The sequence below is a fragment of the Aythya marila genome, assembly GCF_965140915.1.
Source record: "Aythya marila genome assembly, chromosome: 2".
In the NCBI taxonomy this organism is placed as follows: Eukaryota; Metazoa; Chordata; class Aves; order Anseriformes; family Anatidae; genus Aythya; species Aythya marila.
The window spans coordinates 55,203,523-55,228,649 of NC_139043.1; the positions used below are offsets into that span (position 1 = coordinate 55,203,523).

At 42.8% G+C, this 25,127-nt stretch overlaps 1 protein-coding gene and 1 long non-coding RNA gene across 2 annotated transcripts; one reads left to right on the forward strand and one right to left on the reverse strand.

Moving 5' to 3' along the window:
* The first annotated feature begins 4,788 nt into the window (after positions 1–4,788).
* Positions 4,789–15,850, forward strand: PDIA4 (protein disulfide isomerase family A member 4). Its single transcript, XM_082754202.1, has 10 exons — positions 4,789–5,086; positions 8,147–8,324; positions 10,417–10,622; positions 11,313–11,451; positions 11,639–11,844; positions 12,485–12,643; positions 13,499–13,650; positions 14,042–14,198; positions 14,284–14,517; positions 15,093–15,850. Exons 1-10 carry the CDS (start codon positions 4,990–4,992, stop codon positions 15,506–15,508), a joined length of 1,944 nt encoding a protein of 647 aa, XP_082610328.1. The 5' UTR covers positions 4,789–4,989; the 3' UTR covers positions 15,509–15,850.
* On the reverse strand, positions 15,525–22,877 carry LOC309875133. Its single transcript, XR_014316995.1, has 2 exons — positions 22,783–22,877; positions 15,525–20,170 (listed from the first exon to the last, which is right to left on the reverse strand). It is a non-coding gene; the product is annotated as an uncharacterized lncRNA (long non-coding RNA).
* Positions 22,878–25,127: the final 2,250 nt, after the last annotated feature.

The window sequence follows — 25,127 nt, forward strand, 5'->3', positions numbered from 1 at the left end:
CACCTAGACCACTGCTTGAAGGGGAAAATTTCAGTACATTATAAAGAAATATTTCACCGGTCCACCACTTACTGGTGATGGAAAACACAGGTGCCATCTGTGAAGACTTGAAGGTAGCCACTGACAACTTAAACCAACATGAAAGGCACTCAACATTCCTGAGGAAAATGAATTTAAGGAGTATGACCGTCTGCTTGTTCCTGAGCACGCCAGTCTATGCAGACTGTTTTATTCCATTAAGCAAAAGAGATAAAGGTTCAAACAGTCAGAAATAATTTCACTCATATTTCTGTGGACCATGACAGCACAAACAAAAGTAATCCTGCACATAATTTTCAACATTTCTTTGCAATGATCTTGAAGGAAACATATTTTGCTGTTTTAGGCTTACTAAATTTCTAGCTTTACTGTTTCTCTTTCCTTCAGAGCAACATTTTCTGACATTTGCACTTATACAGACATTCTTTTGAAATTAAAACAGGAAAAATCATTTGCTCAAAGCATACCAGGATTGTAATACCTCATCACATAGAGTGTACTTTTCAGAACACATAACATTTAAGATTAGATGGGAACTGGTACAATGTGTGACATAAGTAGACTTGACTTGCCAGAAAATGCAATGGAACAGTTTATGCCTATAATCAGTGATGTTTTAAGACTGACATCCTGACACCCTTCTGTTAGATTTATGAATGTGTTGTATACCGTCAATGTATTCTAAAACATTGTTCTAAGAAGAGGACTGTAAAGGATGTTTCCACAGAGAATTTGCTTCTTCTATTAATGAGATATCGCAATGGAAGGGAATGGACTTCCAACAACTTTCAGATTTTTTTATACTAACACAAGATCTTTTGAACAGGGAGCAACAATGCAGGCAATGCTACTGTCCTGACATGTAGCGCAAGGGTACTTTTTGCAACCCTGGGGGCAAAGTTAACTATATATTCACATATGTAACTCTAAAGGCTACAGCATCCCAGCATGTGGCCTTGTCCTTAGCAGAACCTACAATGATTTTTTCTTAACAATTGCATACTGCTTGAAATATATATTCCATGCTGGACATCCACTAAAAGCATTGCTTTTTGGATCACCTTCTTGACCTGCTGCCAATGAAACCTTTGTGTTCAGTTAAATGCCATAAACAAAAATGCATTAAAAATAATTCACTAGTTCTGAAACTAATGCACAAAAGCCCTGTGTATCCTTTCCATTCAGAAGGCAGCACTGTCAATAAAGCCCCATCCCTCTGCCAGTTTGATGGGCTTTAGCAACTCGATGTTTGTTGATGCTCTGATGACAGCCTGCCAACTCCACAGGCTATCCCCCATAACAAAATTCGTTGAAAATTTTGCATGCTGCATGTAATATAAAGAGGGGATTTTTGACTTAGCAAGGTCTTGTCTCATTGCAGTATTTTATGGCCTTTCAAACGACTGAAAATAACCAGATATTTAACTAGGCTTCTTTGGTGGCAACTGCATCTCTCATAGGGTACTCTTCACACAGACAAGTTGCCAATATCTAGTCCCCTGAGCCACAAACACCACAGGATAGGCCATATTTTCAAAGCTGAGTCACCACCACCACCAGTATTCCATCTGTATATTATGTTTTTTTTTTAATATATATATAAATATTTCTTTTCCTTTCATAATAATTTCACAGCTGACACATATGTATATATATAAAATAAGGAAATGGAGAACAAAAGTATTTTTAAAATAGGATGTCCCTTGTGTAAACACTACCTAGCATGCTGCTTATTAGAGAACAGATTTTGATCTGTTTTGATCTGAAAGTTAATACAATATTTAAATTATTGATTAGAAATATGCAGTATCATTCTGAATCGCCTTGGGTCACCAAGGGTAAGGCCAACAGGTTATAAGGGTATGAAAACACAGTATGCACAAAACATAATCCATTTTCAAATAACTAAAGTGTGCTAACACCTGGATTTTTCTGCAGCATAGCAGAGGTATCAGACAAAAATGTCTTTCACCTAAAACTGTTCCATAGATGCTTTGTGAACTCTTATGCTTTCAGTGTTTGTTTGCTCTCTAGCAATGTATGGAGCAGATGTGACTTGCAAATGTGGCCAATTTCTCATTTCTTATATGTTGCAAGGGACCTGTGCTTCGCTATTCACTATTCCATGTATCTAACCTACAGATGATCCTATACTTAACCATCTGTTCCAAGCTCTGTTCCACCTTCCTTCTACCTAGAGAGCTTACTGGTAAAGAGAATGATTATTCTGTTGCTAAATGTCATGGCTTTGGCCGGGACAGCTATTTTTCTTTGTAGGGGTTCAAACAATGCAGTGTTTTGGATTTTTGATGAAAATAGTGGTGATAACACAGTGATGTTTTAAGTTGTTGCAGAGCAGTGTTTGCATATAGCACCAAGGACTTCTCACAGTTTCTCATGCTGCCCTGCCATAGAGGAAGCTGGGGGTGCAACAGGAGCTGGGACAGGACACAGCCAGGACAGCTGACCCAGACTGGCCTCCATATCATATGATATTGTGATCAGCAATTAAAACTGGGGGAAAGAAGAGGGGTGGGGGTGACATTCAGAGCAATGGCGTTTGACTTCCCAAGGAACCATCATGTGTTATGAGCCCTGTTTTCCTGGAAGTGGCTGAACACCTGCCTGCAGATGGGAAGCAGTGAATGAATTCACTGCTTTGCTTTGTTTGCAAGCATGGGTTTTCCTTTACCTAGTAAACTGCCTTTACCTCAGCCCATGAGTTATCACACTTTACCTTTCCAGTTCACATCCCTACCCCAGCAAGGGAGAGTGAGTGAGTGAGTGGCTGTGTGGTACTTAGCTGCCTGCCAGGGCTAAACCACAAAATTACCTCAGATAAAGATCATGTACTTGGCAAAAGGCCACAGCACTGTTTCTAGTAGGACTTAGTCCAGAGAATTTTCAGCTTCATATGGCCATCCGTATATGCAAGCAAGCCTTGAGGGAACAGGAAGGAATCTTTCGGAAAAACTACATGGATAGCACGCTCTTTTCAGTGCCTGTTGTATTTCACATTCGCACAAAGCTTACAGTTACACTAAGCTACACCACAGCTGGTCTCTGATGAATTACGTTTCTGTTTAGTATGTTCTTTATGACCCGTTGTGTTGTCCTGTTATGCCAGCCTAGGCCTGAAGGCATAGCCCCACTGGTTTGAAGACAGAAAAGACTGTGGTCCTTTGCCAAGGCCCTGTTTGTCTAATGGGACGTGCCTAAGATCCAGGCTATGGTAACTACCCACACAGTTTGGCAGTCTTTCAGTCAGATGATCAGGCTGTCCTTGCATGAGCAGGGATTACAGGGTTTCTGTCCTGCAGGCTTTCCTGATGCAGTTCAAACAAATCCAGAAACTGTATTTGTACTGCCTGTATTTCCTTTTTCACTTTCTAGCTGCATCTTGGTGCCTGTCATCTGTGACTCTCTAGCAAGTCTACTAACCTCGTTTTTCAGCTTGGTTAATAAGTATAAAACTTAGCTGTCACAGAAGAAAAACTGTTTAATCCTGCATTTCACATTCTAACAGATGAAAGCAATAATCACACTACTCCCTCTTACCTGGTTATTTATTTATTTATTTTTTTTCTGTGAGCTTTTTTCACCTGTTTTCCAATGTCCAAACAACGTCACCCTGAAGTGCTGGGTCTGACAGCACTCCCCTATATTGGTGTAATATTGATATTATCAAGCTGTCTGCTGGTTAATCTCCAAACAACGTTGGGATAAAATGGATTGCAGTAGCAACCATTTGTCTTATGGCAGAACTCAGATGAGGAGGGTAGCAAATATTCCACACACCAGCAATACACTCAAATCACAGAATTGTAGGGGTTGGAAGGGACCTCGAGAGCTCATTGGGTTCAACCCCCCTGCCAAAGCAGGTTCCCTAGAGCAGGCTGCCCAGGTAGGTGTCCAGACGGACCTTGAATATCTCCAGAGAAGGAGACTCCACAGCTTCCCTGGGCAGCCTGTCCCAGTGCTCCATCACCCTCACCGTGAAGAAGTTTTTTCGCATGTTGGTGTGGAACTTCCTGTGCTCTATCTTGTGGCCACAAATCAATGGTCATGTTAGCCAGACACCCTGTAAATATTTCTCTTGCGAACCCAGATGAGGAAGGCAGGAAATATTTCACACACCCGCACTACATTCAAATCAATGGTAGTGTTAACCAACACCCTGTGAACAGCAACCTCCTATAATCTTTAATTTTTCACATTCAGGGCAGTATCCAACCCGGCTATGTACCACCACCACATTACTGTGCGCCTACGCCAATAAAACACATCATCAGAACAAACTCTGTTTATTTTCATATTTATTCCAAAATCCGGCGGGATCAAGACAGCTTTTCAAACCAGGTCTCACAAGGTCCCACTCGGCTGTAGCAATACACATTTAATTTGAAGAAAAAAAAATAATAATTAACTAAAAGCAGGATTTTTTTTGTGTGCCGTTCTGTCACCTCACACGCCCACCCGCCCCCTGCGGCCCCTCACCGCCCCCTCACGGGCAGCCCCCGCCCGCCGCGCACGCGGCTCGCCCTGACAGGCCGCCGCCACCGCCCTTGCGCCCTCCCCCCGGCGGCGCCCACCAGTCCCCAGCGCCAACGTCGCGCTACGCCCGGCGGGCGGGCGGGGAACCCCCGCTCCCTTCCCTCCCCGCGGCCGCCCCTCCGCTCGCAGCGCGGCTGCGCCACCATGCTCGTGGCGGCCGGCGGTTGGCGGCCGGCGGGCAGCCAATGGGCGCGCGGCAGCTCAGAGCAGGGCGTGCAGCTGCGCGCCGACGGCCCCGTGCGCTCCTCGCCCCGCCGCAGCGGAGCCGGGCCGGGCCGGGCGGCGGCAGCAGCCAATCAGGGGGCGCGCCGAGGCGGCGGCAGCAGCAGCAGCAGCAGCAGCAGCAGCAGTAGGAGCAGCAGCAGCAGCAGCAGCAGCAGGAGTAGCAGCGGCGGGATGAGGCGTCGCGGGGTGCGGGCGCTGCTGCTGCTGCTGGGGGTGGCGCTGGCGCTGGCCGTGCTGGCGCGCGGCGCGGCGGCCGAGGAGGACGAAGGTGAGCGCGGGGCGGGGCGGGAGCCGTGGGGAGCCCCGCTTCGGGCCGGGGGGGATGGGGGGGGGGGGTGCGCTTGTTCCATCTCTGCTGATTAAATCGGGTGGTTGTAAGCGTGTGGCAAAGCCCCGGAGTTGCGATGGGCAGGCCGTGGCTGTTACGCCCCTTGCATGGCTACAAGGCAGGGTCCACGCAGAGAATCCGGTACGGAAAAGGTGGAGGAAAGCGGCTTTCCTAAATAAGGCTTTTGAGTGACCTGGCTGCAGATTACAGGTCTCGGCCGCCGTGTTTCTGGAGATGGAGGTCAGCTGGCTGGAAGCAGCCTCGACGCTGCCCTTCCCAAAGGAGGCTTCCAGGCAGCATCCAGAAGCTGTCCGTGTTTGGGTCCAGCTTTTTCACACAGGAATCATCTTACGCACGGAAAACTTTTCAGGCCAGGTTTCCAGCAAGGGTTGAAAGTTCAGTAAAGCCACTGCATAAATCAGTATCAGTTAGAGTAGCCCATCATCCCAAAAAAGGCCTGCCAGTCAGTGTCACATACCTGGAGTTTTAAAATGAGCATCATCTTTATTAGTTGGCTTAAGTAATAATGCGTTGAAATTTGGGGTATGAAACTCTTCGTACTCTACTTGAGGACAAGTTATAGCAGAGCTGTCGTTTCACTGCCTTGTTAACCTTCTTTGCAAGTAGCTTTAAGAAACAAAGATAGTTTGGGTGCAGCTGTTTTATTTTCTTGAGCTGTGTTATACAAATACTAACTTGTTACTTCTACTGTATTAGATGTCACAGTTACACTCATTCTCTGTCTGTTCTCTTGAAAATGTAAATCGACTCAAAGCAAAGTTCCTTAATGACAAAAGCCTCACTGCCCCCTTAGCTGCTCAGGTCCTTAAAGCAGGTCTTTCGGTCCCAATGCTGGGAGAGGCGATAGAGGTAGCTAAAGCGATCCTAAGTGTCAGTGAAGCTACAGACTCCAGAGGATGAGTTCATGATTGTTACAGAAATGCATGTTCTCCTTAAGATATTTTGGAAGGCCTAGAGTCCTGATTTTACGTGCCTTTATCATGCCTCCACCTCTGGGGAGGAGGAAGTAGATGTGTGTAATGACCATACATCCGTGTCAAAGCTTCATGTTGGCAGGCTGTGCAACTGCTTCCAGTGAAAGATATAAAATTACTTCAGTGATACACATGAGATCCAGTGGTTTAGAGTTCTTAATTTGAGCAGAATCTCCATGTGTGATTCTTGGTTCTTGCCTTTCCAAGCTCCGAGCTTATGTTGCTGTTACTGCAGCAGTCTTTTTCTTACAGGAGGGAAGCTAATGTTGTGAGCAGAAACAAGACTTGCAGTCTGGTCAGTTTCAAAGCTGCACAAGAAGAATTGACTAATGAGTTTTGCTCAAGTTCCTTCCTTGTTAAAAAGTCAAGTCTGATGTGCTTTGCTTGGAAAAGCAACGGGTATTGCACAGCTCCCTGGGAATCCAGGCACACACCAGCCTGGAACTCCCTGCAGTAAAATACAGCCCTTGAATCTACTGAGCACTGATGTCAGCAGAAGTTTTGGCTGCTGAACATCCCTGACAGCTAGCTTTCTCACAGTGGCATTCCCAAATGTAAATAAATGAATGCCCTAGGAATTCTCTTGTAGTGTGTTTGGAAGCTCAGCCCTTCTACTACTGCAAGTGCTCTGAGGCAGCAACACAGAAGGCATTGTCCAGTTGTAAATAGTGCTTTTAGCTGATGTTTAGATGAGAGGGAAACAGTAGTAGTTGTTAAGAAACTTAATCCAGGTGACATCCATTATGTGATAAATGATCTCCTGTGATCTCTGACTGTGTTAGAGACTTCACTATTTTGGCATTGTATAAAATTGGGTTCTAATTAAAATATACCCTCCTCTAGAAAATACGTTTATGCAGAGAGCATATGCACTTACTTTTTTTTTTTAGTATCTTTTAACATAAAAATGGTTATCGGTATTTAGTGGTATAATGTCCATGATGAGAATGTTGCTGTGGTTTGCTGTTGGCCTGAAAATAAACTGGGTTTTCTTCCATTTTTTCCTGTTTGTACCTGGCCACTGAATATTACATATTTGTAATTCTTGACTTCAAATTCCAGGCAAAATCAAGAGTATTTTCAGAATTCTTGTCCTGGACACATAGACTATGTGTACGTTATCTACTGCCTCCTGCAGTCCTCCATGTCAACGTAGTTGAAAGCTAGCTAAACTTAGGTAGAGAATATATAGTTTTGAACAAGGCAACTTTTAATCTTCTTCCTGCTTTTTTAACCATGGAACTCCATGTGGCTAAAAGGACCTTAGTTACACTGATGCATGTTTTACATTAGGGATGACGTACTGTCATCATTTGTTCTGTGACTGAAATTCCTATAAAAACGTTCAGTAAGGTTTGTTTGCCTAGAATTATAGCAGTTTTAATAACGTCTTTAAAAGAACACGTGAATGATCAAATGTTAAAGACACCATCTCAAATTCTAAGGCAGACTGAACTGGCTGAAGTGTCTTGGCATCAGATTTCATGTGCAAGTCCCGCTTCTCAAATTGAGCAAATCTGTCTTCTCCAAAGGCCTGTTCTAGTGGTTTTGGACTCCTTAAACCAAAGGGCCCCCTGGGTGGGGGGCCTCACTCCATTTGTTTCAGAAGGGCATCTTGTATCTATCATATGCCTGGGGATGGGTTTGCAGGGGTGTGTTATGTGACAGTCAGTTTGTTTTTACACTCGCTCCACAGCCTGGTGCTGATTCTGAGCCTACAAGCAGAGTGATGCTTTTGCATGTAGAAAGCCTCTTTAATGAATTGAAACATCTATGTAACTGAAAGCAGGATAGGTCGGGGTGGCAGGGCTGGGCTTGAGCAGTTGGGGATGGAAACAAAAATTCCCAAACTTGGGCAGCTGTCACTGGATGTGGAACAGGAACTGACCTAGTACTTCTTTAAGTACAGGATACATCTAATCCATCTTTAACCTGGTAGTTACTGAAACATTAAGCTTGACACAATCTAGTCTGTACTGCATTTTTTTTAATTCTACTTTTCCAGAATCACTTACAAAAGAAATTGATGATGATGATGATGATGACGATGATGAAGAGGAAGATGATGACGATGATGATTCTGAAGTTAAAGAAGAGAATGGTGTGTTGATCTTGAATGATGCAAACTTTGACACCTTTACTGCAGACAAGGACACTGTGCTGCTGGAGTTCTACGCGCCATGGTGAGTTCACGGTCTTCAGCACCTCCTTAGGTGGCAGAATGGGATGGGTTCTGGGGGATTTTTTGGCAATATGCAATCCTAAAAAGTGAGCTTGGGCTGTTGTTTTTGGGGTAGAGATGTTTGCTTGTTTGTTTCTACTCTTTACCAAGTATCTATCTGAACTGTTTTAGGGAGTGAGGAGTTGTTGATACTGTTTCCTCATGTTAGTAGGCTGTGATTCTAAAAGCAGATGTCTGGGTCATGACTGGTTTAAAAGCATAGGTGGTTTCAAAGGCCAAGGAGGACCAGTACTGGACTGTGCTGTTGTCCAGGGCAGGAGATGGTTCTGGAGGTATCCCTTTCCCTGCTCCTGTAACATAGGAAAGAGCATGCTGTTTTCTGTCACCACGTGTTTAGGTCATACTGAGGGCTCCTGTGCCAGGGGAAGCACTGCTCGGGGTCTGTCTCTGCTCTATTCTTGTCAGGGAACAGAGATGGTCCCAGTGAGCCCCAGAAAAGTTGTGCAGTATGACCATGCAGCCCGCTGTCTTGTCCTGTTGGCCTATCTAAAACCAGTGTACTTCTAGATGTACTTCGAGAAGGAGGCCTGCCTAACTGGGAGGTTTTCCTTTTGAAGTTCCAGTCTTTGTCCTTGCCAGAAGGATGCGGTGTAAGGATATAGTTCCTTCATACTTCTAGTTTAAACAGTGCCACGTACGCCAGCAGAATTTTGATCATGTACGCTGAGTTACACCAGTACACTTGGGAGCTACCATGGATTTACCTGTGTACAACTGAGACAGAGAACTTAAACCAGAATGTATCCTTTTTTTTTTTTTTGCATTATTATGGGCAAAAATAATGAGGATCATTAATGGGAAAAATAAGAGTAGACTATTTGCAGTCAAGCTGGTGCATTAGTGCTGCTGCCAGAACCTCTCTTCCTTTGTGGCTTAGTGATATAATGGATAATTCATTTGACTTACCCATGTGTCCTGTTTCATAGAATCATAGAATATCCCAAGTTGGAAGGGACCCATAAGGATCATCAAGTCCAACTCCTGGCACCGCACAGGTCTGCCCAAAAGTTCAGACCATGTGACTAAGTGCACAGTCCAATTGCTTTTTAAATTCAGACAGGCTTGGTGCAGTGACTACTTCACTGGGGAGCCTGTTCCAGTGCACGACAACCCTCTTGGTGAAGAACCTATTCCTGATGTCCAGGACTTTTTCTAGTCTTTGAGTGGGGGGGGGGGGGGGGGGTGAGTATGATCTCACTTGAGGGAGAGTTGTGTTTTATCTAATACCAGTCTCATCACATGGAAGCCTATTCCTTTTTGGCAACTGTAGTTTGCCAGCTTGAAAACTGAACGTGAAGCTTAATATAACCAAGTAGAAGGATGTGTTGTCACCACAGACTAGACACTTCTTTTTTTCCTCCACCCTCTCCTGCCAGTTGAGAGGCTAAGGAATACAGGCTGTCTGTTACATGCTACTTTTTTTTTCCTGTTCTGTCTTCAGTTTGTCAAGCTATATTCAGCTTCTCATATGCTGGTATCCTCTGCTGTGCCATTTTTTGCAGCAGTAAGTCATGCTCTTCCCAGAGAGTTTTGGCATGGTCAGAGAGAACAGGTGTTATGATATGAGAGTGGATGCGAGGCTTCATTAAAGCCCAGTTAACTTCTGGTTCATTTTTCTCTTCAGTTTAATTTTAGGGTACCAGATAGAGAAGATGAACCCAGATCAGATTAGGGAGAAGCTGAAGTCTGAGTGAGATGCTATCTGGGGGCAGGGAGGAGAAGCACAGTACAAGGTTTGCAACTTTGTAGAAGTAGTCATTAAATTTTCTTATGGAGGCTTTAAGAAGCATATATGGTATCTTTTGAATAGGTGTGGGAGTGGAAAAAGAAGAAAGGTTGTGATTTGAGTGAACTAGCTATAGCATCTCTTGCCCTCTCACCACCACTACCACCCCCCATGAGTCTGAAAATATAGCAAGACAAATACTCTTGATACTGTGAACATCTGGTAGAAGGCCTCCTGGAAATGTGGGGTAGTAAAATACATCTCCATGTCTGCCTTGCATTTATCTGTCTACTTTTGTCTTTTACAGGTGTGGGCACTGCAAGCAGTTTGCTCCTGAATATGAGAAGATAGCCAAAACTTTGAAAGAAAATGACCCTCCTATTCCAGTTGCCAAAATTGATGCTACTGCAGCCACTTCGCTAGCAAGTCGTTTTGATGTCAGTGGCTACCCAACCATTAAAATCCTGAAAAAAGGCCAGCCTGTTGACTATGATGGTTCTCGAACAGAAGATGGTAAGCACCAGTCCCTTACAGTTCTTCATGACAAAGCAAGGAATTGTATTGTTTTGCTACTCAGACCATGTATTTTCAAGGACTTTGATCTTAAATTCCATTGTGTTAAGAGGAACAGTATTATGAAGGCTGAAATTTTGTCCAGTCTTCTAAATTCTCTGTACTAGAAGGTAATTCTGCAGGTAATCTGTAGTGCTTTTAGTGAGGAAAGGTTTTTAAAATCATTACTTGATTAGAGTAGGAGGTATTGTTGTGCTTGATGAGAGATCAGCCAGTAGGAAACATCAGGTTTGTAAATTGACATTGGGTATAAAACCCTGTGTTTCTCACTTAATGAACTTGTCTATCTTCACTCCAGTCAGAAGGAAAAACTACCTTTTCTGTCTGCTTTGAATGGAATTCACATAATAACTTGCTGTGAAGTATAGACTGTGTTCTGCATAATTCAGGTGCTGAGTAGGTGAAGAGAATATTAAAGACCTTGGCAATACCAGCAGTAAAGTAGACTATAAAGGAGCTTTATTAAAAAAAAAAAAAAAAAAAGTGATATAGTGTAAACCAATATAAAAACTTGACTGTTTGTTCTAAGACCGTGCTTGCTGCTCTGATATCTTGATGTTGACTCTTCCTTTTGATATGCTACAGATGTGATAGTGCAAACTTTAACTGGGCTATTGAACTATCTTTCAGAAATTGTAGCCAAAGTCAAGGAGGTTTCTGACCCCAACTGGACTCCTCCACCAGAAGCTACAATGGTATTGACCCAAGATAACTTTGATGATGTTGTGAATGGTGCTGACATAATTCTGGTGGAATTCTATGCTCCATGGTAAGCAGGAAGGCAGTCACCTCTGCTTTACTAGCACAGCTGGCCTGAACGTGCTTGTTGAAGCTGTTTTCTGTCATTATGTCTCTAATAAAGAGGCTTGCAGCTCTTTCACTGCAGAGGTAAAGGTAACTAGCAGGACTATACATGTACATTGTAAAAATTGCCTTTCACCTTCCTCCTTCTTTAGGTGCGGACACTGCAAAAGGCTTGCTCCAGAATATGAGAAGGCTGCTCAGGAGCTCAGCAAGCGCACACCTCCTATTCCTCTGGCTAAAGTCGATGCCACCGCTGAAACTGACCTTGCAAAGAAGTTTGATGTTAGTGGCTACCCAACTCTGAAAATATTCCGCAAAGGCAAACCTTATGACTACAATGGTCCCCGAGAAAAATATGGTATTGTGCCTTCTCTTTTATTTTCTTTGGGCTTGACTATAAATGTATTGATGTAACACTAGAGCTTGCAAACTTGTTCGCATCCTAGGAATAGTAGTTAGAGGAACCTGAAAAAAAGATGTAGTCATATCTACACAAGCCAGCAGAATAAATTAGTCTTATCCTTGTAACATCTTATGGTGGCACTGTAAGCTCCTTTTAATATAAAGTAAATGTACAAGCTGGCAGTATGAGTAAATGAGCAGCCATTAGTTGCCCTGCTGTGTAAGGGCTGGTGAAGTGCTCAGTAATATTGAGAGAAGAATTAGCAATATCCGAGTGGAATCATGTCTCATAGCAGGGTCACAAGACTATGGAGGATCTAAAATTTCAAAAAGATGAATTACTGGGAAGGTAATTGGATCTGATATCCATGGAAGTCCTTGAAAGCAGCCTAAAAGAGACTATCCAGAACTGAAGCCTTTGAAGACCATGACTGCAGTCCTGTTGATGTGGTCTCTTGGTTATTGTGGAAAGGCTGCACAGAAAGAAAGGTGTCAGTGGGGAATATGGTATTAAACGATGCTGTAGAGAAAATGCCTGAACCTTTCAGTTCAGTAAATGTTCTAAGCAATTTCTTGGGGGTGGGTTTGTCTTGCAGGTATTGTCGACTACATGATTGAACAGGCTGGTCCTCCATCTAAACAGATTCAGGCTACCAAGCAGGTACAGGAATTTCTGAAGGATGGGGATGATGTCATCATTATTGGTATCTTTAGCGGAGAGACTGACAAAGCCTATCAGCTCTATCAGGAAGCAGGTAAGTAATATTTTAAAATATTAGAAGACCAGGTTGTTGATATTCTGTCCAAGACTTTATGCATGAGAAGTTCCTTTATTTTTGCTCTGAATTCAGTAAGGGACTTAAAGAGGGAAAAGGAGACTGAAGGGTGATCTTCCACTTTTACTCAAGGAAAAAAGCTCATACCAGGTCTTGATCGTGTAACTGAAGTATCGGCAAGTCACAGGACATAATCTCTTGATGTTGCATCCCTAAAGAAAATTCCTAGCTGAGGAACAAGTCACAGCTTCTTGCTAGCTTTGTCATGTGCTTTTGTTGGCTTCATATCTGACAGTTCCAGAGGCTGGACTCTACTGAGTTTATTTGGGGTGGAGAGACTTTAAGGAAGGATCATCATCCATCTCTGGGTCAGTTTAGCTTAACCATTCCCAGCAATGCTTATTTTTACCACCACATTGACATAACATGCTGATAGTCCTGTTAACAATTTTTGCTACCACGCGTAAGAGGCAAAGCACTGTAAGTGCTCAGATCCTCTAATCAATCCTTGTCTCACAGGATTGATTTACTTACAGCCACTCTCTTTCTGTTTGAGCCTTGAGAGAAGTAAGGGCTATTCCTCATGACATGGCTATGCCTGTTTCTGGGGCTGCCATTGTTTATATCTGGATTAAGAGCTGATCTGGCAGTTCTGGCATGGCAAGATACAGAACTGTATCCCATGTTTCCCAGTTTGGAGGTGAGAGCTGTTACCTAAGACTCTGGGCCATAACGTGTCTGAGAGAATTTCTGTGCAGTACAGTACTAAGATTTTGGTTGAAGGCTGTCAGTTCAGTTCTTTATGACTCTTCATTTTTCTTAACCTTTTTTCAGCTAATGGCTTAAGAGAAGACTACAAGTTTCACCACACCTTCAGCAACGAGATTGCAAAACTATTGAAAGCATCTCCTGGAAAACTGGTTGTAATGCAACCAGAAAAATTTCAGTCAAAGCATGAGCCCAAGATGCATATTTTGGATCTTAAAGTGAGTAATTGGTCCAACGCTACAAAGTTTCTGAAGAGATTGAAGGCTTTATTTGTATGTATGAGCAGTTGGCATCTTTCTGATGGAAATAGTCCATTACATATGTGAGGCGACCTGTTTGTCTCCTGAAATTATTTTGGTTTGTTCTTCAAAACTTTATGAAATTAACACAGAGATTATGCATTCAAATAATTTACTACTGCAATGTTCAGGTTAGGGGTAGAACACTAAATAATTATTAATGCTTAAGGATTTGAAGAATATGGTGAGGGCATTGTTTATAACATGCCACTTCCTTAGTCATGCATGCACAAATACTAGTTTCCAGTACTGTGTAACAGAAATGCCACTTATTCGCATGTCTTTTCCCTGTTTTTCTTTTTTTTGGCAGGATTCTACAGATGGATCAGAGATCAAAGAGCACGTGTTAAAACATGCTTTGCCTCTAGTTGGTCATCGCAAGCCTTCCAATGATGTTAAAAGATACACGAAGCGTCCTCTAGTGGTTGTCTATTATACTGTAGACTTCAGTTTTGACTATCGTGTTGGTAAGTTCACCATCCCTCTTCTTTGGAAGGAAGCAAGCGATAAGTAACTAGAAATCACTAATCCTGTTGTATTCTGGTTCTTTAGCTACTCAGTACTGGAGAGGCAAAGTTCTGGAAGTGGCCAAGGACTTCCCTGAATATGTGTTTGCTGTTTCTGATGAGGAAGATTATTCTTCTGAAATAAAGGATTTAGGACTTCTTGAGAGTGGAGAGGATGTCAATGTTGCCATTCTGGATGAAGGTGGCAAGAAATATGCCATGGAGCCAGAGGAGTTTGATTCTGATGTACTCAGGCAATTTGTGCTGGCATTCAAAAAAGGTATAGTTCCTAAAAAGAAAAAAGACATTTGCTTGTTTTCCTTCCATCACTTTTTCCCAGTATTATGGCTACAATAAAATCATATGTGCAACCTTGTGGCGCTCTGTGGCTTAAAACTTTTGGATGATTCTTGCCTTTTTTTTTTTTTTCTTTTAACCTTGGTACATTAACTTTGTTGTTTTATCTATGCTGTGGCATCTAGCTGACACTAGCTAATATCTAGCTAACACTGAATGTGTTTGGTAAGCCTAAAAGCTGCTTGTAGCTTTGAAGTGCCTGTTGATCATTCATATTCATGGCTAGTGTAAGTCACTGTCTAATACATTATGGATGGATACCAGAAAAAACGGGAGGAAGCTTATAGAGAATTGAGATATTGTTGCCAATATTTCACAAGCTTGCCATACTAAAAAAATAGTCAGCAAGCTAGCCAGTGTTTCCTGTAGAGGTAAGCTCATTTAGTGGTGCAACACTTTTCCTTGGTGTGAGAATGTACTTCTGCCCTTTCTTAGGGGAGATCATAAGGATTGTTTTTATTCTACACTAATAATGGTGCGTGTTTTCCTTTCTTCTAGGAAAACTGAAGCCTATTGTGAAGTCCCAGCCGGTGCCAAAAAATAACAAAGGGCCTGTGAAAGTGGTAGTGGGTAAAACTTTTGATACCATAGTAATGGATCCAAAGAATGATGTTCTCATAGAGTTCTATGCCCCGTGGTGTGGACACTGCAAGAAACTAGAACCAGTGTATAATGAGCTAGGCAAAAAATACAAGAATGAGAAAAATCTAGTCATAGCCAAGATGGATGCTACTGCCAATGACGTGACAAATGACCACTACAAAGTAGAAGGATTCCCTACTATCTACTTCGCTCCGAAGGACAAGAAGAACAATCCTATTAAATTTGAAGGCGGGGACAGAGATTTAGAGCATTTGAGCAAATTCATAGAGGAGCATGCGACAAAACTCTCCAGAACAAAAGAAGAGCTTTAGATAAGATGAGGGATGGTAAAGAAAGAATTTTTTGTACCTTGTAGTTTAAAGAAAGTTACCGACAAAACTTCCTGAGAGAAGAATTCAGCAGTTGGAACAAGGAAATTGTTGAGCAGTAAAGCAATTGCAGTATGTCTTTTTGCATTGCAGGAAAGTTTTCTCTGGACACTGAACTTCTATGATATGAATGTCTTACGTTAGTTATGGTTTTGATCTTTGGAGGAAAAATACATCCTTTATTTTTTGTGACTATCTTGACCTTGATTCTTTGATTTCAATGCAACTGTTTTTTAGAAGTTAAAAGATACTACCAAAAAGAGAAAACCAAATTCCTCTACCAAATATACTTGTCTTCTTTGTTGGTATAGTTACTTTGGGAGCAGGAAGCCAAGCTCTCTTGCTATATTTCTGTATACTTACTCAGGTGACTGTATTACTGTATAGATTGAGGGTAAGAAAGGGGGTTTTCTAAAGTGTGGATGAAGTACTCAGTGCTATTGAGATAAGACACCAGTAACGTGCTAAATACACACTAGACTTGTCTGCTTTTGATTTATGGATCTCTGTAGAGCGGGTGATGATATAATAATGAGAAGTCACTTAGAAAAATTTGATATGTGTTCATATTGACCAATTTATATCTTAGTCTTCCCAAATATGTTTTGGAGCAATTGGAGCATGATGGAAATAACATCTAGTGGGGCTAGTGCTTGGATTCTGATACCAGGTCTGTGTGTTGCTGTCTCAGAGAAGATAGTGTTTGGTACTGATTCTTCTGTGGGAAAGACTGGACTTAACAGTTCAGAAACAGCCTGCCTTTTTCCAGAACTCTGATGCCATAGCGTGTGCCACTTGAGTGTCACTGGAGCAATTTTGCAGCAAACTTAACTTTACAGGTAATGCTCCTGACCTAGCAGCATTGTTTTCTGTCTTAGAAAAGACCAAAAGACCAAGTCTTCCCTCTGTTTCTGTGCTGCATTAGTTTTTCAACTTTTTGGAGGGTGTGAAATCTAAAACCACCACACAGTCTTTTTTTCTCCTGATGAGACGGCATCTTCTGTGTAGCAAGAATAAACCCACATCCAGGATTTGGTTGTTAAAATACAACCCAAAGCCTGCAAAGGGACAAGTAATGCTTCTCCTCTCCTAGTGTACTTTACATCCCTGTTAAAGGGGGTATGCCTCTGCCTCAGTAAGGGACTGTTTCCACCTGACAGTTAACAACCTACCCAGCAAAGTATGACTAAACTCTCGCAGAGGTGAATGAGACTGCATGAAAGCTTTCCCTTCACTAAAAATTAAACTGAAGCTATTGAACAAAGCTCACCAGCAGATTATGAATGAAGGGGATGGTATTAGATCTCCATAGAGTGCTGGGGTGTGAGAGATTGCATTTAGCTCCTGTTGCTTATCAGAGGAAGCTGAGAAGTGCTGAGCATTTACTTACTCAGGATAACATCTCAATTGCTGCTTTGTGTTAAAGCAGGTGTAGTCATTTACTTCATTCCCTGGCATTGTTAGTCTTCTCTTCAGAGTAGAAAAGGCTTTCCTATACTGTCCCTAAACATACAGATGCATGTTAAGTTTAGGCAATGCTTCATCTACAAGACTCTTCCAAAGTGCATTATCTTCATCATTTGCTGTTTCTGTTTACAGCTTTTCTGTAGAGCCTTCAGAGGCCACAATCTGTGGTAATTGTGTAGGTAATAGGACTGAGATCAAACTTAGCTGAGCGTCAATGTGTTTAAGATGATTTTTCAGCTTTAGAGGATGTATATAACCCAAGCAGAATGTTCTGTCCTGTCTCTGCCAGTTCCTATCAGCTCGGTTTTTCAAAGAAGCAAGCACAGACTTTCTAAATCTGTTCTCAAACATAGTTTAGGTTCTATCCCTGAGATACCTCACTTGACGCTGCGGGAAACTAAAGTGCTCCTGCTTATCATTTGCTCTTACAATAGCGTAGTTGCAGGCTTGTAGGTATTTATTCCAAAACAGATGTTGCCTAACCAACAGGAGGACACAGATAAATATAGAACATGTAGTGGGGGAGGGAATCCCTTGCTGGTGCTGAGGACTAAAGCTGGGGCTGAGGCTCCATTCTTGGGACAGTAAATGTCAAAAGCTGATAAGAATTTTCCACCTCTCTTCTTGCAGCTGCTAACTTCGTATCACTGCCAGTACTGTTTCTGGAGATCTGTCTTCCACAGGAGGCTGTGTGGGCAGAAGCCACTGGGTTGAAAGCAAGCTCTCCAGCCTGCCGAGAGCCTTGCAGCTATACAAGGCCCTGGGAGTGGCAGAGCTGTGCTTGCATGGCAGTCCTGTGTGCTTTCTCTTCCCTGCCTTTGCAGGTGGAGACAGCCTGGGTTGCAGATACTTAGGGCTGTGCTCAGGGACTGGATTGTATTTTGGGGTGGCAGTGCTCGAGTCAGAGCTGTGTAAGAGAGAAATAAGCCTAGCTGTAGTATTACTAATTTAATTTCCTGGCATCTGTGAGCTGCAAGAGCAGGCACTGTTGCCATGAGTTAGTTACAACCATGAGGTTATAGGTTTGGTTTATGAGCATTAAAGAGTGGAGAATTCCTCATTCTGTGTTGGTGTCATTTGGCTGTATTTCTCACAAGTCCTTGCCTGTGCTCCTCGGCACCTCCACTCTGTAACTGATGTATTTATCCTGACTACTTTCCAGCAGACTAAAGAATTCTGTTGTCTCTCAACTTGAAGCAAAGTTATACTGGAAAGCAAATGAACTTCCTTAGCTCCAATATCCCATCCCCTGTTGCGTGCATTGTCAGCATCTCACAGACTTTCTCTGAGACTTGGCCCTGAGCTAGGAGTCTCACTGGGGTGGTTTGATCATTAGGCCGTGGCTAGATAAAGCTATCTACTTGAAAGGTGACTTTTCCAAAAATATGCTTGATGCCTATAAGGAAAATAAGTCATACCATCTACTTCTATTAAATGCTTTTCCCTTTCTGTTTCTGTTCTGTTCCCTTTCTGTTTCCCTTTCACATTAGAGTGGCGTCTATTCATCCTAAACTCCATTAAGGTATTACCTAAGTGCTACTGGTCAGTTTTGGTGTTTCACCTCTTACAAAAAGGGGAGAAAAAATACACACAGTGCAAAAAAGCAAGGGAGGAGGTCACCTGATCTTAACACAGCTGTACAAGCATATGATACCACCTCTGGTTGTAGTTTCAAGTGGAAGAAAGCTTACAGTTCAGGCTTCAGCACACGATTGCATAGCAGTAACCATTCCCAGATAGGCTGCAAGGAGCTCAGTGGGAAAGACCTACTTACCAGATCATGTTCTCATGCACAGCTTTGAGGGTGGGAAAAAAATCATCTGTAAACGGGGGTACAGTTTATGTAGTCAGAGCTGAGACTTCACGGCTACTCCCTTGCCCTGAAGGGCAGAGGACTGGGGTGGCAGCACAGCCACTCATTTGCTGAAACTGAGTTTCTGTTCTATCTGTAGGGTAGTCAAGGCCACAGCAAATGCTGTCCTGGGACCTTGATGCTGACTTTTTGTTTTGTATTGAAAGAGATTAACAAGCCATCTTTCTGCAATCAAAGTTACAACCTGGCTTCTATAAAACAATTTTGTTCTTCTAAGCTGTTAATTATGGTGATGTTTGGGGATGGCCCAAGATGTGTTTGGTAGCAAGCGAGGCATTACAGAGCAGACAATTTCATGAAGATATTTGCCCTCGTGTAAGGCTATATGTTGAGATAATGGGCTTCTGGAAAATCAACTGTGAATAAGAATGTATGTTAGGGGTTAAAGACTTCAGAAAGCAGCAATAAATGTGGTCAAAATTCTGTCCTTTCTCTTACAGTAGGCAGGTAAAACCCCTGCAAGCTGGCTGTGCTCCAAAATGCATTTGGTCATGATATGAAGTGGAACTGTACAAGGATCAGAGGACTGAGTGTTGCAGCCTGTGGGGTAATGAGTATATCAAGCCCCATGCAAGCGAGTATGTAATCCACAAAAGCGATACAAAGCCATGTATTTGTTAAGTACAGCAAGCAAAAGCCAAATTGCTTAAGTTGCATAGCTCCCTTTTTGGTAAAAAGTGGGTAGCTGTGACCAATGGTATCTGAAAGCTCTGAAGTGCTGCACTACCTTGCCTCTGTTACTAGGTTTTTCAGGGACATTGGTTTGAATTGTGTGTTGTCACAGGAATCACTACAAATCACCATGGTCCATGGTGGCCAGGGTCCCCTGGTGTCAAGGAAGAAGGGCTTCCCTGCTTTTCCTGCCTGAACCTGTAGTAGGTTGCAGGAAGCCATGGGCTGGCAAAAGCTTTCTAGGCACACAGCCTCACTTGAAATCTGTGTCCAGAGTCCCACAGAGCGCAGAAGGCTGCTTGCTCATCTTTGGCAGACCCTTGGCCCTGAAGCTGACTTCTTTAGATGCTATTGTGCATCCTTCCACAGTCCAGGAGCCATGGACTACTGTCATTTCAGCATGAATGAGGTTCCTGTGCCATGAACAGCTGGTCTTACGCGAAGCCACCTTGTGGTTACCTGAGTCTTTGTACCATGGCTCTCGGGAACTCCTGAAGGCCTGTCTGGCCAAGTCCTTGGCAGAGGCTGAGTGAGACTGCTCGGTACAGGAACGACTTGGTCTGGAAGGTTGTGGCCACTCTCCATTTTCATCTCTGCTTGTAGAGAGGAAAAGATTTCCTCTGTGAGTTACCATGACTCTATACATCAGAAAGGCAGAAGTTTCCCTTCCAGAAATGCTCTTTGTTCAAATCCCAAGCTCTGTGCAGCTTGGTAAACAAAAACACAGAGAAGATAAAGCTACATTTAACACAACCATGCAAATAAAACCCTTATCACTATCAGTAACCCAATCCTTTGATGGATTTCATTGTGCTGGGGTTTTGAACAGCCATTTGTTTCTTCATTGTGAAAGCTGATGTTTGTCAGCCTGCTCTTGATTAATGTGCTACTTCTTGCTTTATCTAAGCTACAGTAACCTTCTTGAAATTTAGTATGCTTTGTCTTACAATAGAGAATTATTCTGTAATACAGCCTAGCACACTGCTGCTCAAAGTGATAGAAGTAGCATAAAAAAAAATACTGCAGAAGGTGGGCTCAGAAGAAAAGTAACTGATAACCCACATTTCTATAAAGTCTGAGAAATCAAGACTAGACATGACCATTTACTCACTCTGATTTCTTTATATATCAGTCTGTGTTTCCAGCTGTTTAAGCCTAATAACTTGCATTTAACCTATGTACCCATTTAAAAAAAAAGTCTACACATAAGTCATAGAGCTTTCGTTAAGTGCTGATGCTACACTGATGTCCGCAAAATGCATTCAGGTAATGGATCGTGCCTTGAAAGTAGTACTATTTTGAGTACAGAAGGCAATTTTGCATTCAATTACAGTGATATAGTTCATATTACTTCTGCTTTTACCTAGAGGTCTTCACAGAAGGCCTAGTGGCAGGGGGGTTGAGCTTTGTTCAAGATCCTTCCAACAAATCTGAAGGAGAAATAAGCAAGCAGTATGTGCAAATCTAGAGAGGCATTTATTGGTGTACTAACCATTCCATTGAAATTTAAGTGGCCTTACTAATCTGCCTCCCTCTATTTTTCTGAGAACTCATCCTTAGAGTTCAATTCAGACAAAGCTGTTGTTAAATCTTTAAATAGAAAAATCACTGAATAAATGAAAAAAAGGTCACTGTGGGCTTTGTTTTTCATTTTCATGCTTCCACAATACACCACCATTAATGAGATCCTTGATGCTTGCTGTTTTCTGTAGTGGCACAGCAGCAGGAGGACAGGCAGCGCTTCCTCATGCTGACAGCTGTCCAACAGGACTGCTAAGGATCAAAACGTCTTTGATCCCAGTGATGTGGCAACAGCTTCAGTGGTACAAGCAAATCAGTGTGTGCTTTATTTCTAACAATGCATCCTTGTTTTGCTGATAATTAAGTTGTTGGATAATGTAGGAATGGTCAACCTTAATCAGCCACACTGTACTTAAACACCTCAGCCTGAGGAGATGCAGCTGAACAATGGATGTGTAAGTAACAAGTCATCCTCATAGCTGTGGAACACTGCAGTTTGAAGGACCAGACCTAGCTGATTGATCAAAAGCATAATGCTCGGAAAATAAAGAGAAAATTCAAATAATGTGTAAAGATCACTATAAATGTCACCACACATAGTACTGCTCATCACTCATCATAACATTAGCAAATACAGATCAATAACTATGTGAGTGGGAAAAAAAAAAAAAAAGTGAAGACTTTTGAAAGTCTTTGAAAGATTTTGAAAGTGAAGTCTGAAAAATGTGTTAATTCAGATACAGAATAAGTAGAAAAGCATAAAGATCTACTTGGAATGACAGGTATTGTGTTATTGTTTGACAAAAAAAAAAAAAGTCTGGTCTTAAAACACCAGTTTTAGCTTATCACTAGCTGAAATCAATAATAGATTTAGTCCACTCATTTTTAATCTCAGTAAAAGAAAGAATGTGCATTGCTTGACTCAAGAACGGCTTCTATAATAGACAAAGAAACTAACTTCAAAGAGTCAGTCAAATGCATTCAAAAATATACTGCTGGACTTAACGTGTTTGGCATCCAAAAAGAAGTGGTTATTATGTGGTTCTCTGCTAAGATATTTCCTTTCTCCTAGGTCAAGTTGTTTCTTTTCTCTCTCTCTTTTTTATTTATTTTTTTTTTTTTTTTTGTTATGTTGAATCCAATGTTACCTTTTCAGAATAAGGACTGCTACAGTGACAAAAAATAAATAAATAAATAAATAAAAATTGCCTGCCTTCCCTGTACCCAGAGATTTTGCCTCATCCAACCAGCCCCTGCCTGCCCACAAAAACTCATGGCTTCTTACACCTGCAAACCCAATGTGCTCTTGGGATTCCCTCAGAGCTCTAAAATCCCACGTTTTTCTGACTCATTAACCCCGTTGCTTGCACTAGAGCCAGACTTGGCACCTGTATTTCCCCACGCCCAGCCCTGGGAAGGGGGTGCAAAGGCTGGGAGGTATTTAAAATTGTTATTGCACTAGGGCAAGCCGAGAGGCTGGGAGCTGCACGGAGACCTGCAAAAGGCAACGCTGGGACTCTTGCCCGAGGATGGGGCTGCAAAAGACCAGTCAAGTGCAGTAGTGGGAAGGGGGGAAAGAGAGAACGAGGAGATCAATCTGTAACTGACTGTGAACAATCAATTGAGATACCCCACTACCTTCGGACCAGCCAACACCAACTGCCTACCAGGAGTCTATTTATACCTCCAGTATTGCATACTCTTCCGGATATGGCTACTGTTGGTTCTGTGCTTTTGGTGCCGTGTCCTGATGCCGTGATCTCGGTACCAGCCTTGCCTCTCGATGCCAGGCTGGATTTGGGGCATCGGTCACCGAGCGGGTCCAGGACACGGCCCTGCCGGCCAACCCACGCCGCGCTGCCCTCTGGGAAGGCGATATGCAAATTAAGCACCGCTCCGCCGCTACTGGCGCCGGCGGGTGGGCGTGGCCATGCCTCCGGCCCCGCCCCCCGGCAACCCCCAACACTCCCCTATTTTCTCTGAGGTGGGCTGGTGTCTGCCAGCTGAGGGAAAGGAGAAAAGTGCGGCAGGAGGGGCTGCACAGGCACCCTGCGGCTTCCAAGACGTGTTTTAGAAGCAGCCCTATGGGGAAAAAAAGCATGTTTCTGCTCTGGGCACAAACTCCTACACTCAGGGTGCCAGCAGGCGCGTGATGTGCCCCTGGGACTGAAGGTCTCCAACAGTGCCAGTGTTCGGGAACACCTCGTTAAAAATAAACAGATGAGTAAAGCTGTAAGCTTTGCCAGCTGATCTCATGGCTGGAGAGGCCTGGTCTGCAATAATTTGGACCTGAGTGTTCTGCCACCCTGTGAGGCACGCTAGCGCCTGGAGAAAGCAAGCACGTTGTGTGTGCTCACAAGAAAGAAGAAACCTAACATTGTGACTGACCTCGTCAGTATAGCACGTCAGGAGAGTGTAGACTTCAGCATATGTCACCTGCAGGTGCATTTGGTAACAGAATGGAGCATCCGCAGTGTTCAAGAGGGACAGAAGCAACAGCAGTGGTTCTTTAGTATGCAAATAGAAGATCTCCAGCACAGAGCTCAAAGGAGGAAGAACAGAAGATGAAATGGATATCAAAGGAAAAGAATAAAAGATTTTCTTAAAGTAGAAAAAATATGCTCCCACTTGTGGTGAGGGCACCACATCTTTACTGCTTTTCAGACACGCATGAATGTGCAATGGATTAGCATTGTTTTAAAGAAACTTCTGCAGTGTATATGCGCACACTTCAAGTGTGTGGTATGAATAGTTGTTTGTGATTGCCTCATTTTCATGTTATTTAATATACCACTTGTGTTAATTACCGGAGAAAATTATTCACAGCAATCTGTCCAAAACTGAAAATCTATAAAGTGCAATATAAATAATCATTGTGCAATTTTAGATTTGTTTAAAATTATGGTTATTCAAAATATCCATGACATCAGTCACAGGATTTTTTGGTCAGTATCTTGGTGCCTCAAGACATCTCCATAGCTTTCTCATCAGGACTCACTTGCCAGCCAAGGATAGCAGCTTGCTTTGTGCCAGCCCAGCCATTTATGCAGAAAATAGAAATCCCTCTCTGAAATCAGTCTTATTGTTGCATAAAGTAAGCAGAAAGCAGAAAATACATAAGTGGGCACAAGCTTGGTCTCAAGCTGAGAACATCATTAGCTCCAAAGAAAATGTTCTTTCTAGTGTATGTTGTATATTTCATTATATTATTTACTTTGTATAAATAATCTGACCAAAGCTCTAGCATGAACTTCAGCTGAATCAGCCTAACACGTACACAACACCCAAGAAAGGCTTCATTCCACTTCTATGCCACCAGTTGCTCCCTTGCTGGTCACTTCTTTGCTAGGTTTGTTCTCTGCCAGGTTAGTGACTTGAATTAGCTCACAGAGAAAATGAGCACCAGAGGCAGCACAAGGCAAGCAGCAATGTTCAGGACAACGAGGAAAGAAAAATTGCACGTGAGACTACTACCCTCTGCCAGAAGCAAGCTGATAGATCTGGTCAGCTGCAAGAAGGGACTCCATGTCTCAGACCATCTCTTTAGCATATTTTTCAGCTTCTTCTGTATGTAGCACAAACAGATATAGAGAAGCACTCATTCATGTAAATTATTTTCCCCTAGGCTTCTCTCCTTCTTCTCAAGAAGGCTTCTTTCACTGTGAGAATATGACGTATCTACTCTGCTGGGGGCTGGGGGGAATCCTGGGCCAGCCACAGCTGCTTTCTTGCTTTCCATAATCAAGGCACTGAAGTGGAAACAATTGGTGGTTAATCCTCTCTAATTACTACCTTTTTCCTTCCCCTAAGGTCTGTGATTATTGAAAGAAGTTGGGTTTTCCAGGCCTTGGAGAGCTTCTCTGCATTTATTTATTTGTTTGTTTGTTTGTTTGTTTGTTTGTTTATCTAAAGGCCTGTGGGTACTTGTCTCCATTAGCCACTAGGTCTGGTGTAATTCATCACTGGGATGGTTTCCGTAATTGACTGAATGCTTCCCAGCTGACTCTCACTTCAAACTCGTGAAAGCTT

What these genes read in the sequence shown, in the direction of transcription:
- PDIA4 (XM_082754202.1), top strand. Translation starts at nt 4,990, where the DNA reads ATGAGGCGTCGCGGGGTGCGGGCGCTGCTGCTGCTGCTGGGGGTGGCG. An exon ending in CTGGAGTTCTACGCGCCATG is followed by an intron (nt 8,325 to 10,416) that starts GTGAGTTCACGG and finishes TGTCTTTTACAG; the next exon opens with GTGTGGGCACTGCAAGCAGT. An exon ending in CAGTTTTGACTATCGTGTTG is followed by an intron (nt 14,199 to 14,283) that starts GTAAGTTCACCA and finishes CTGGTTCTTTAG; the next exon opens with CTACTCAGTACTGGAGAGGC.